Here is a 13,650-nt window from a genome sequence, read left to right as displayed (position 1 = left end):
TGAATAGAATGGTGAAACCTCTCATCGTGCTCATCACACACAGCTTCTAGATTTTCAGGAAAGAAAGACAGGTGACTGTGTAGAAACTGCAGTTTCAGTGACATGTTGCATCCCATAGTGAGCGTGTTTTAGCAACCCCTCCTCTAGTAGCACATAGTTTTCATTTTTGTTATTTCCCAGAAAGTTTTCTGAGACACTCATAAAAGAATTCCAGGTTTTTCATTCCATCTTAGTCAGTTTTGATTCAAACATATCATCTTTCATCAATTGACGTATCTGGAGTCCAATGAATACACATTTTAGTTTAGCATATGATACTTTTGGGAACCTTTCCTGGATATACTTAAATCCTTGTCCTTCCTTCTCCAACACTTTGACGAACACCTTCATAAGGCCTAATTTAATGTTCAGGAGAGCCAGAAAAATTTTCTTGGGATCAACAAGAAGTTTCTCTTTCACATTCTTAATTCTGGGAGTGAGGGATGTACGAGTAGGTCATTCTTTTTATGTGTAGTGCAGATCCCTTGCTCTACTGTCCCACTCACACACAAAACAACAATACTTTGTATAACCCAACTGTAATCCTTACACGAAACCAATCACCTTTAAGTCGCCACATATGTTCCAATAATGCTCAGCATACCTCACTTTGTAAAAAAGGAGTTTCACATTTTGATACGTCTCCTTCAAGTTAACGGAATATCCAATTGTAATTGAAGGGTACTATTACCGTTGTGGAGGAGAACACACTTCATACTTGCTTTTGACGAGTCCAAGAATACAGACCACTGATCGGCTTTATACTTTATTTGTGATTCCATCATCAGTCCTTCCACGTCAGTACAATATATACAATCATTACTACTGCTGTAAAATTTGAGGAAGTCATGTTGTCTGTCACGGTAAAATGTCACTTTCGTTTCCTTTTGAAGAAGGTTCCAAGTTTGAAGTCTTGACGCTAAGAGTTCAGTTTGTTGTTTGAGTAGGTTCAAGTCTCTAATAAGGTCGTTCAGTTCCTCTTGCGTTATCAAATGTGGTTTTCTGGTACGAGCACTGTATCTAGGGTCTTCACTCTCAGTATCCATAACATCTTCACTTTCATCATCACTGCTGTCTACTGTCCATACGTCTAGCGGCACTGGCACAGGAAAATCTTCAACATGTGGAATGGGTCTTCTAGCTGATTGTAGACCTGGGTAATGTACTGATCGTTTATCCTTGGAGGTTTACCCTTTACATTTTACAGACAAAAGTAACAGTCGTGTACATTGTCATATGATTCAAACCATAACCTTGGTGTAGCAAATGGTATACACTTGTGAGAACCACGTAACCAGCCACTTAGATTTACTGCACAGGGTTTACCACCGAATTTCAGTACCCAGGGTTTGTCTAAGTCGACTTTCGATGAAAAATACAATGTATATGCTTTTTTCACAACAGGCGTTATTTTAGTGAGCTTCGGTTTTGGAGTTATCCATCCACGCACATAACAGAAGTTGTCAGGATCATTTTTACACTTCCTAGCATTTTCAAAATTGTACCACTATAAAACAAAAAAACACAACAACGTTTTCAAATGTTACCCAGTTCACAACAAAAGATCCACAAGTTATTAGTCACACGAACACACGTTTCAATGTTGTGTATCTTCTATTAGCACAGTACATCAAGAGAAAATGCAGCTCACCACAAAAACAAGCAAGGAAGCAACCATACAATATTGATGCTCAGCTGTTTCACCGCCGTTTGATGTTGCCAGATGTAGGTGGGAAAAGTTAGTTCCGACGGTAAAGTTTCCAATTTTTCTCGCAACATATTTTCAAATTTCGTCTACGAATGGGGCTCGAAGTAATGTAGTTTCATTAATGATCGCTTGTATTTTATATATTGCAATGTATGAATAACGCATGCTGTGAGCAGTATATATATATATATATATATATATATATATATATATATATATATATAATTATTATAAAAAGGATATGTTTAATAACAAATCCAAATTAGCCCATAATGTACGTAGAAACTTGTAATTACATTTTCCGGGTTTTCCGAAAATTGAGACCTGATACGCAAAAACTATTATTATTCTTTTCGAATTCAGTGGGACAAAATCTTTCAGATAGCCTATTAGTTTTCAGGAAAGAAATTTGATGTTGAACAGTGATCAACTTGGTCATATCTTCCTTCTCATCCCCAATGGATACAAAATGTGGAACATTCTTCTTTATTACTACTGGACTGTCGGATTCTTCCATTTCAAGCAAACACAACGATGAGTTTACAGAGTAGAGAGAAAAAAACTTGCATGATGTGCAAGCAGAGAAGAGCTTCGGAAGCAGAGTCAATAGTCTTTTACTAATCTACTCCTAAATTCTTGACTAGTCGTACACCGCAAACACTGCTTAATTATTACAAACCTCTCTCAACCCTTCCATTCACTGGCTGCTAATACAAACACCCCAAATGCGCATTGAGGACAGTGATATGCATTTTCTAATATTTCATGGATTAGTTGATAGGATTGAAATTTATCTTCCCTTTCAGCACCGGGACTATGTGAGACATGAATCTACAGTTTAAACAAGGAATCCGAACCACTGTACTGAGTTCGAATTTCAAGACGTTCCAGCTGGGATGCGAACCCTGAACCCCTGCCACTATACCAGAGCAATTCTATAAAGTTGTTGAATAAATTACGCTAGTAGAACTGATTATATATCAAATGAATGACATGCTTTCTCTCCTTCATTTGATACACAACTTTAAACATCTACACAGAAAAATATCTTCCGTGGACATTAAGCAACTAACATTCTGTATGCTTAATATCGAATGAGTTGCGTAGATCACATAAAATATTATAATGTAAGACCAAATCAAATATTCGTGGTCCATAATTTGGGAACCAGAAGCGTACATAGGGCATTGTTTCACTAGCTTACTGGGTAAGCCAAAGCCCAGTTTCATGCCACGTGTAGTAGAAATCTGCCTATACTGTACTTGTAATTTATATATAAATATCTGTGAGCGTTATATGACTTACTCGTTTATAATGGTTACCGAGTTAAGAACAAATAAAGTTTGGTTTGGATTATATCGTGTGTTATCTACAAAATCATTCGATCTTAATCAAACTTGGTCTATAGGTAGAGGGTTATTTGCTTAGTATCGACGTAAAATATTTTTCTGTGTAAATGGTTGATGTTGATTAGTTTGATGGTTTGAAATTTAGTGTCCCCTTCAGCAATGAGGTTATATGAGACTTGGGGCTACTGCTTACGTGGAGTCTCTACCACTAGAGCTCCCATCGGATCATCAAGCCGGTGTGACTACTTCATCCCCTAGTTATTGGATATTAAATTGGAAGTTTAGATTTGCTAATTGCAATTTACTACAATTTCACTTATTGCTACTTAGAACAAGAATAAAGAAAAAAAGAGTGTTAACCGTCTTTCACTGTTTGCCTAAGGTTAGCTTCCTTGCAAGAGTTTTAGCCCTTTCCGTGACAGGGGCGTCATTTGAAAAGAGCAGGGAGCAATTGTCCCCTTGAATTTGAAAACTACATGATTTTCAATAACTTATACAATGTGTTTTTTAAAAAAAAAAAAAAACGATTAACTCACGTGCCTGTGAATAATCTTGCCTCGTCCCCCAGCATGAAAATATCTAAAAGGACGCTACTTTCCCAGGAGTAAGAAGTTTCAGGACACAAACTAGAATATACAGACCGCAAACTCAGCGAAAAACTGGAAATTTGGCGACAGTAGCGCCTCTAACACACGACGACGGAACTAACTAGTCCATCTGAAGTCATCTACGTGGGAATCTAGAAAGTAACCACAGAGTAGATTATTTTTCTTCTTTTTTTCCCATTTTGTTATACAATCGTAATATTGGGTAGTAGTATTACAATCGTAATATTGGATTGTAATATTTAGATTATTTAAAGGACAAAGCGTTTAATTTCACTGCTATATCTGGTAGCTGGAGGGAATAATCGATTGTATGTCACTTTAAATATACGTACGTGATACAAAATGAAATCGGTTATTTCCTCCATTCAGCATGTAAACTTAAGAGTGGTGTTCTATGGTGTAAACACTGCTTTCAAAGTGAACTCTTTTAGAAAGAAGAAAATTCTATCAATATAAAAAAAAGCTGGAAAGGAACTTCCAGTCCAGAGACAGTACAAGAAAAAATGAACATTAGCTTATCTGATCTTTCTGCACTACATCTACCACTGAGATGCGAAGCAGACGAAAACAATCTGCCGGTTATTATGAGAACACATGACGTCACGTTCCAAGACCTATGGCAGCGATATCCACACAAGACGACACTGATCCGGCCCACCGGGAGCGTTGATTGGTTCTTTCGCTATGTAGACGAACCAATCTGATTTCAATAGCGCATATAGGAAGTTGCTCGTCTGTATGTATTTTAGTCTGTGTTTGAGAAGATACACTCCTAGGTACTTTGGTTAGACATTTATATACTTTACTTCTCTCGCTACAGGAAATAGCTTAAATAAAAATATAAATAATGTGTAAATCTAAATAATTGACAGACATGGAGGTAAACAAATCTGACGGTAAGCACATTTGAAGTTATATATTATTGTGATAAACTTTTGTACATGGAACAGATACTTATAAGTATTTGCTAAAATGAATGATGAACAGTGTTTTCCATAATAAGAAAACTCACTCGTAAAAGATATTAAAATAATTATATTTTAAAGAACATATAATATACGTCTGTCCATACTCCTAACTTGTGGCCCTTATTGCTTTCAGTTTCCAAAAGTGACATCCTTATGACAATTCTATGAGCTTTTTGAAGCTTGTGTATCGCTGTTCAAGCACTGTTATTCTCGATTTTCTGCAGTGGAGGCAGTTGAGGGAAATCACAACGGTAAAATAAACAAACAAAAAGCACATTTTACCGCTTCATACAGCTTCAGAAATTTCAGAACAGCAGTTGCGGATCTATAAGGTAAAAAACTGGGGTGCCAGCCAGACTCCAGACTATGACAAGTATATCGTGAGTTTACTATAAACTTTCAAACAAATATACGGTGTAAGTAATAGCTTAAATTATTTTTGTCACCAAAAACCTGGGGGCCCGAGACCCCGTCCCCGAGATAGATCCGCCACTGCAGAGCAGACAACTGGAGAATCATTAAGTTAACAATTAATCAGTAGCAGCTCTTGAGGGAAGTCAGATAAATAGGTAGTAATATCATGCGTACATTACGTTATGAAGTTTGGTTTGTATGGTGTGATATTTTCTCAAATTCTATTGGAATTGGACAAGGTAGTACATTTCTACTCCTTCCAGTTTTAGTAGAGAGGTTGGACTGGAGATGGAAAATATTCTTGATACAGAAAACTGCTTCTCGCCATCTATTACCATTTTTACACTATAGCAATCAACATCAAAACCAGAAGTGGCTTGTTTCTCCCACTTCTGTCATGAATAGATATTCACTATGGACAGTGGTATATATTCTTAGAACCCCAAGTCGATTTTACAAAAAAAAAAAAAAAAAACTCTTCTGTTTATCTCTTTTCGTTTCCTTTATGTAGATCAATATGGAAACCGGAAGTATTAATATTTCTTTCAGTTCCGATTTTAGTAGAGGGTTCGTGATGGAGATAAAATGTAACTTTTCGACGCTCAAACGATTGCAGGAAACAGCTTTTTGCAATTTATTGCCATTTTGGTTCTATATTTAGCAAAGCTAAAGCTGGAAATGGTTGCTTTCTACCACCTCTGATGGATGGATCTCCTCCACCAACTAACTCGAATCCTAATTTTTAACCCTCTTCATTCCGGTGAAAATTAATTGTGATAAATCAAGTAGGTTTTGATATATTTTGCCTTCCAGACCGACGGAAGCAAGAAATAAAAGCTCCTTAAAACGTAAATTTTATCTATTCAAAGCCACTTCGATTTGATTCAATTAAAAGCTCTACTTGGTCTCAAAGGGAGCCAATCTTGGGGGGCCGTGGCGGCCCCTCAATGAGAACTCCGAGAAAAACACACATAGTGTTCTCTACCACAAAGCTCACTTAACACAAGTTAAGGATCGAATCAGGGACCCGATTCAGCAGACGTGAGCTGTGTTAACACTGAGCCATCGCCAACCTACATTCTAACAGTTAAAAATGTATATAAGAATTATTGCATTACATAAGCCTTTCTCTCTTAACCTGTAGTGATAAAAGTAAAAAAAAAAAAACCCTATGTATTGTAACTTTTCTCAGCAGTGATTAACTGTTAACTTAGTAATTCTTTAGGTGGCTCTGTCTTTAGAGAACATTTTCTGATGTCATTCACAGGTCAGTCATAAGTGATTGTTTTAACATAACATTTCTCAGTGGTCCATAGGCACTATGCTAAATCAAGCGCGCACCGAGAATTTTTTGTTGGAAGGGGCCTACAGGCTGGAGAGGGTCTAATATTACAATACACTACGTCTCTCTGGTTCGAATCCCACCCAAGCAAATTTGTGATGGACAATATCGTGTCCGTGGGTCTTCTCGGGATACTCTCCTTTCCTCCCACTTTTTCATTCCACCGATTCTACCATAATCATTCACTTGCTTTGATCATCGTTTCTCTTCACTTAAAGGGCATAATCGTAGGACGTTAAACTGAATGATTTATTTTCCTATTAATTTACAGTACATCTATGTATTGTAATATTGAACCGGAATTGATCAAGTGGTAGGCGTATATATGGATTATTGGGTTTTATGGTTCATACGGAAGTCAGGAAAGAGATATTTAGAAAGCTTCGAAATGTGGTGTTGGAGGAAGATAAGAAGATAAAATGGGTTAGAGAGAGAAACAAACGAAGATGTTTGAAAACGGATAGGAAAGAAGAGGGTGTTTTTACCCAGCATCCTTCTTAGGAAGCCAATTGGATTTCTCTTTCGAAAAAGTTGTCTTCTTCACACCGCCATACAAGGAAAGATGGAAGGAAAGCGAAGAATAGGAAGAAGAAGAACACAAGTGATCGATGATTTGAAAAATAGAAGAAAATATTGGGACTTAAAAGAGGAAGCTGGAGATCGAAAAATATGAAAGAAATATTCCCAGGCCAAAATCTTAAAAGAATTGTCAATAGCAGAATACTTGATAATTATTATTATTGTTATACACTCGCAAAGACGATATGGAAAATTGAAGTTGGGAGTGGTCTGAAACACTGTCACCCACATTCACAGAAAAAAAATAGAACTAGATTGTTTTTAAAAGAAAAGAAAGAGTAAAGTGTAAGTTGAAACCTTTAAACATATCAATCATCTTTCTGCTAAACAAATGCAATTTTATTAAGAATGTGCATAAATGTATATTGAGATAATGTTTCTTTTTGTGATCCGGTAGATCCCAACGTGGATGCGCCACTGTGATGAATAGTATGATCCTACTTCCATTATAAACCTACAGCCAGAAGCGAATTTATAAGGTGAAAACTTGGGGGGGGGGGGGAGAAGCCAGAACCCAGGCTAAGATAGGTGTACCATGAGTTTATTATAAACTTTGAAAAATATATACAATACCTTAAGGCGGCAGACTACTAAATATTTTTTGAAAAACTAATATTTTTCTTTTGCCCGTTTTCCGTAAGTGGATAGAGGTAATAAAATGTAACTTACCACAATAATAATGTTATTCTACACCCGAAAATACGAATCGGAAGAATTTTCAGTGTTGACATCCATAGAAATTACAGTGTGACCAGAATTTGAATTACTCAAAAATCTAGGTTAAGGCAGCGACTAGAAAAATGAACTTAACGGTAATTGATGACTTATCATGCTGTCTATGTTCCTTGTTTACTACGTTTTAAATAATTACTTCTATTTGTTTTATAAAACTTACATAAATTATTACAAAATAAATAAGTTACTACAAAATAAATAGAAACATTATATAAAAAGTAGTAAACAAGGAACATAGACAGCATGATAGGTCATTAATTACCGTTGAGTTCATTTGTCTAGTCGGTCTTAACCTAGATTTTTGAGTAATTCAAATTCTGGTCAGACTGTACTTTCTATGGACGGCAACACTGAAAATTCTTCCGATTCGTATTTTCGGGTGTAGAATAGCATTATCTATTAATGTGGTAAGTTACATTTTATTACTCCTTTCCACTTACGAAAAGCGGATAAAAGAAAAATTAATAGTTTTTGAAAAATATTTAGTAGTCTGACCCCTTAAATTATATTAATTACTCAAAAAACTGGGAGGGGGTAGCCCCTCCCAGCCCCGTCCGCCACTGCCAACAGCATATTTATTTAACAGTGCAGAAAAGAACAGAACCAAGAGTGAAACAGTAGTATTAAATATATAACGAAATACTTTAGTTTGTATAATATTTACCTGTACCTAGGGCAAAAAGTGCTCATAAATATGCAATATACTTAGTAGAATGTTCATTTTAAATTAACAGAAAAGAAGAATGTTTTTAAGATATGTAAGTGATTATTATGGGATAGTTGTGGCTATGTACATGTTATGTGTTGACCTAGTCAAGTGAATTTATGTATTTCACGGTTTGAAGAAAAGAATATTTAAGACATATCAAGTAATAAAGGTGAGACTAATGATCTTTAAATATCTGAGTTGATTTTTGCATAAAGACAAATAATTATCGCTTCGTAACTTATATTTTAATATGTGAACCAGGTTTACGACGCTTTCTATAGAGTCGTTATAAAAATTTTGGTTTACCAAACCCGGGACTTTTGCAAATTCAGTTCCCGAAGAAGGAAAGTAGGGCTGAATTCACTTCGATATTACCATTTATGAATACGAACTTAACCGTATTACGAAGCGGTAAGGTCATCATAAGAAAAATGGATAGCGAAAGGGTGCAACAGGAACAAAATACCAGTAATCAAGGTGAAATTAGTGCAACACCAAGTTTGTCATCTGAGGATCGACTCTTGTTAGCTGTACAGCGACAAATTATGCAGATGACGACCGAGATAAAACAAACCATGGAACAGAAGTTCAACGAATCTAACCAGACCATGGAAAAGAAGATAGAACTAAAATTTAACGAAGCTAACAAGCTATATGAAGAATTAAGTAGACGGATAGAACAGAAATCAGACGATACGAAACAAACAATCGTCCAAGTGATGAACGACATATCCTCACAGTTTGAACAGAAGTTAAAAAGGATATCTGATGAGTGTCAAGAAAAGCACGATTACCAAAATCAAGAAATCTGTGCTGTAAAAAAGGATTTAGCATTAATAGAATCTTCCATTAAACAGCAAAAGATCCAGGTCAGCAACAACTCGAATAATATACGTGCAAATACACAGTTGTTGGCCACTATTCAGGAAGAAATTAAAACATTACAGGCTAAAGGCAACGTCTATCGTAATAATCTGGGCAGTGATCACTTTGAATTTCCCCAATCACCGGAGATGAATACGCCTTCGCCGGAATCAGAGGAGGATATTATATTAGAAGAAAATTGTCCGAAGATCACTGATGAACGAAATATAGATGGTATCATGACACAGCACGCCACGGACCGGAATTATCACACCACAAGAACAAGGAATGAGAAAAGAAAGGTAAAGTTAAGTGTCAAGATGAGCGAAATTAAAGCCATGAGCAAATTTAGTGGTAAGTGTAATGAAAATGCTACTTCTTTCTTAGAGAAATTCGAAGACGAATGCAATATCATGTCTATCGACCGATCACAATACATGAAATTAATACCCCATGTATTACTCCCACCTTGTTCCTTATGGTTTAAGGCAATACGTGATCACATTAGTACATATGAGGAATTTAAAGCGGCATTGATCGCGAATTACGAAAATGACTTTTTGCTGGCAAACAGAGATGCCACCCTTAGAAATCAACATTTCAATCCTCGATTGCACAAATCTATTGTAGAGTTTGTTGTAAATGTCTATAACGAATTAAAGGTTGTTAATCCCTTGCAATCGGAATCAAGAATAATAGCATCGATTCGCAATTTGCTTCCATTTAAATTACAACAGATCTTATTTTCCACGCAGTGTATGAGTTTCAGTCATTTATTAATGCTTGTACAATGCTACGAAACTCAATACCATGCTATGAATCTAACACAATCAGGAATGGGTAAAAATAAGAATAATTCAGATCATTTGGTCCCTGTTCGGAATTTAAATATCCGAAGTGTGAATAATACTGAACCGAACCTAAGACGAGTATACTCTAGCAATCAAAATGACCCAAATAGACAAGGCTATGTAGGGAATCCGCCTAACCTAATCAACCGAAGTAGACACAAAAATAATAGAAATACATGTCGAAATCCTAGAGATGCTACAAATCCTATGTATAGACATAATCATTGTTCCCGAGATGGTACTTCGTATCAAAATTCAAATCGCGATGAAAGACATGTACAACCTAATGTAGAACCTAACCATGATTGTGCGGTACAGTGCACTTTATTAGATTCATATGCAAGTATGAATGTAACATGATTACCGTCGACGAAATTAGGTTAAACCCATGTTGGTTATAGATTCTTGTGAATTTTCGTTTTAAAGTTTATGTGTTAATATCAATAATGAAAACGGTTGTTATAAATATTTGAAATGCTCAAATAAATAAGAATGAAAAATAATAATAATAATGAAAAATGTGTTTATATAATAACAAAAGGGTGTCTTTTGTTTCTGTAAAATAAATTTATTTACTTCCATTTGATTAGTCAAACGTAGGTTATGTTTAATTTTTATTCTTTCTTGTTAATGTGAAGAATCATAATTCAATTTATAATTAATTAAAGGCAAAGATTATTTATATTAGATTGATTTGTGTTTAATTGTCAAAGATTATGTTAAGAATAAGATCCATTCTATAAAATCAATTATTCAATGACCACCTTGAATGAAATTCTTCTTTATTTTATGACATCTTAGTGCTACTATGTATACATTAATATTGCAACATCTAACTTATTTGTTATCCAATGCGCCCAAAAAGAGCAAATATTATTTGTAACGTCACCGTTTGTAATAATGATCGAAACTAGTAATCTTGATAATTTGTGTTTCACCCTCGTTAATTATATTCATAAGCAACGATGTTTTTAATAATAATGAAATAAATATAATAATGTAATAAAAGATAAATATTAATGAAATTAAAGATTTATTGTGAATGTATTTATGTGAATGATAATAACTAATATTTTATATATATATGAGGGTTAACCAAAATGTAATGAAGATATATACGAGGTGTGATCAAAATATAAAGAACATAGATGATGTAAAGAACATTAAGGTAACCAGACCAGTGGTTCTTGTATATAAAAGCCAAGCCTACTCATGACTTTTATATTCAGTCCCTTTGTCGGGCGACATTTTCTATAACGAAATACTTTAGTTTGTATAATATTTACCTGTACCTAGGGCAAAAAGTGCTCATAAATATGCAATATACTTAGTAGAATGTTCATTTTAAATTAACAGAAAAGAAGAATGTTTTTAAGATATGTAAGTGATTATTATGGGATAGTTGTGGCTATGTACATGTTATGTGTTGACCTAGTCAAGTGAATTTATGTATTTCACGGTTTGAAGAAAAGAATATTTAAGACATATCAAGTAATAAAGGTGAGACTAATGATCTTTAAATATCTGAGTTGATTTTTGCATAAAGACAAATAATTATCGCTTCGTAACTTATATTTTAATATGTGAACCAGGTTTACGACGCTTTCTATAGAGTCGTTATAAATAATATGCTTACACGAGTCCCATTTCCAAAAATCCGAGCGCTCGTTGAGGTCAGTCATGCCACCATAAACCCACATAGCTCCATCATGAAGAATGGCCGAATGCTTGTGGCGAGCTGGAGGTTGATCACCGTGGCCACCGCCGCTCAATAGATGCCACGACTCCGTCTCTGCAAGGTACAAAATGAAACAGAAAGATTTATTAAATTAGTAGGTTAGAACATATTTCAGAAAAAAAGTATACAATTAAAAGTTTATGCTGCATTGTTTTGCCATATTGTTCATAGGTGTTCGGCTCGTCAAAAAGTTAAACATATTCTTTGATTCTTACAAAGTTTCATATTTAGTTATTTCTTTTATATACAGTTGTTTTCAGTCGCCTAGCGCACCTTGGCTGAATACAATCGTCTATCCTTTTAGTTATTCTAGATTTGTCAACCATACGATAATTTATAATATCGATAATATCGATAATTTAAGTCAATGCTATAGGATAATGCAGGGATGCAAATAAGCAACAAAATTTTACTCGCCCAAGGAAAAATCTACTAGCTCTCATCCCAGTCTTTACAGTTTGAAATAAATAATAGTGATTCGCCCGCACCAATGAACCAGTCGCCCCGAGCGAGTGGTTATTTGCATCCCTATGATAATGCATTTGCGATAACACGTGAATATACGATAATTTTAAAACGCACACTTGTTTACAGTTTTTGAATGTGCAAATAAATTGTAGATGTGCATTAAATAATTATTAAGAAAAAACAGACACTGAGAGGTGATTTTTTATGTCATTCCCGCTAAAATAAATCAATAATGATTTTGAGAATTGGCAAATGGCAACCCTGTATCCATTTTTTAAATTCAATAACGTTTACAAAGAGGTAGAAATATTGTTGTCCAGAATGGTGTTAATAGGGATTTAAAAAATGGTGAGAACAGTGACGCAGGCAAATATATAGGAAGGCCCGGCTGAAGTTAGGGGGGCCCGATCCAATTATATTATAGTTCATCAGCATATAGTTCATTTGCAAGCCTACGGTGAAAATGTTAGGGGGTCAGCAAAAATGTAGGACCTGCCTGGATAAGGGCCTGCAGTGACACCGATTTGGAGTTCACAACTTAAGATTACTAAATAAGTTTATTATATATTATTACTATTATCAGTAGCATTATACTTTTATCTGCAATTATCACGTGCATAATGAATGTACGGTAAATTTTTGTAATGTACGATAGTTTTAAAGACATAAATTGATAATTTTGTTCTCTGTGGTTGGCAACTCTGGCCTGTTCCACCTATGTACAATAGTGATGTGAAAAACTAGTTTGTTCGCTGGAGCTAGCTCATTAGCATCTTCATCGGGAATCGTTCAAAGGTGTCAGTTTATTTTCGAACGGGTTGTCGAATGCGTTGTTGGAGCAGTGCTGTCATTTACGGCACCGTTGCTGAAATGAGAAAGGTACGATATTGCCCAATGACTTCCTATGTTTTATAACAGATTGCAGATGTGTCTTATTCATGGATGCATCTTAATCAAAATGAATCTCAAGATATTGTGTTGAGAATAGAATTGCTGTTTCGTAATCTATATCAGGCAAGATGCTAAGGTATAGATTTCTGTAAGAAGGTCTCGATTTGAAAATGACATTTTGATCTTATTTATAAATATTTCTCAAGGCTTGCTTCTGAAGTCGCTAATTCATAGTCATAACGGGAGAATGCACACAGAAGAATCAGTTTCTTGCGCGGTTTACGAGAAATCAATTGGAATATCAGTAGAAAACTCATACGTTATACGTATAAGGTCTTTGTTCGTCTTGCTCTTACCCATGGACATTGCCTGATTATCCGCTCCGCC

The 13,650-nt window shown here is 35.2% G+C and overlaps 1 protein-coding gene across 1 annotated transcript in view; it reads right to left on the bottom strand.

Moving 5' to 3' along the window:
* Window positions 1-13,650, bottom strand: part of LOC145671021 (uncharacterized) — a 436,546-nt gene that overhangs the window by 43,910 nt on the left and 378,986 nt on the right. Inside the window, exon 5 of the mRNA XM_081739678.1 lies at window positions 11,803-11,958. Coding sequence (XP_081595804.1) covers window positions 11,803-11,958 — 156 coding nt within the window. The remainder of the gene's footprint in view (window positions 1-11,802; window positions 11,959-13,650) is intronic.

The sequence above is a fragment of the Thermobia domestica genome, chromosome 15, assembly GCF_964235325.1.
Source record: "Thermobia domestica chromosome 15, izTheDome1.hap1.1, whole genome shotgun sequence".
Classification (NCBI taxonomy): Eukaryota; Metazoa; Arthropoda; class Insecta; order Zygentoma; family Lepismatidae; genus Thermobia; species Thermobia domestica.
The sequence above is the reverse complement of the archived record's forward strand: the minus strand, read 5'-3'. Positions and strand labels throughout refer to the sequence as shown.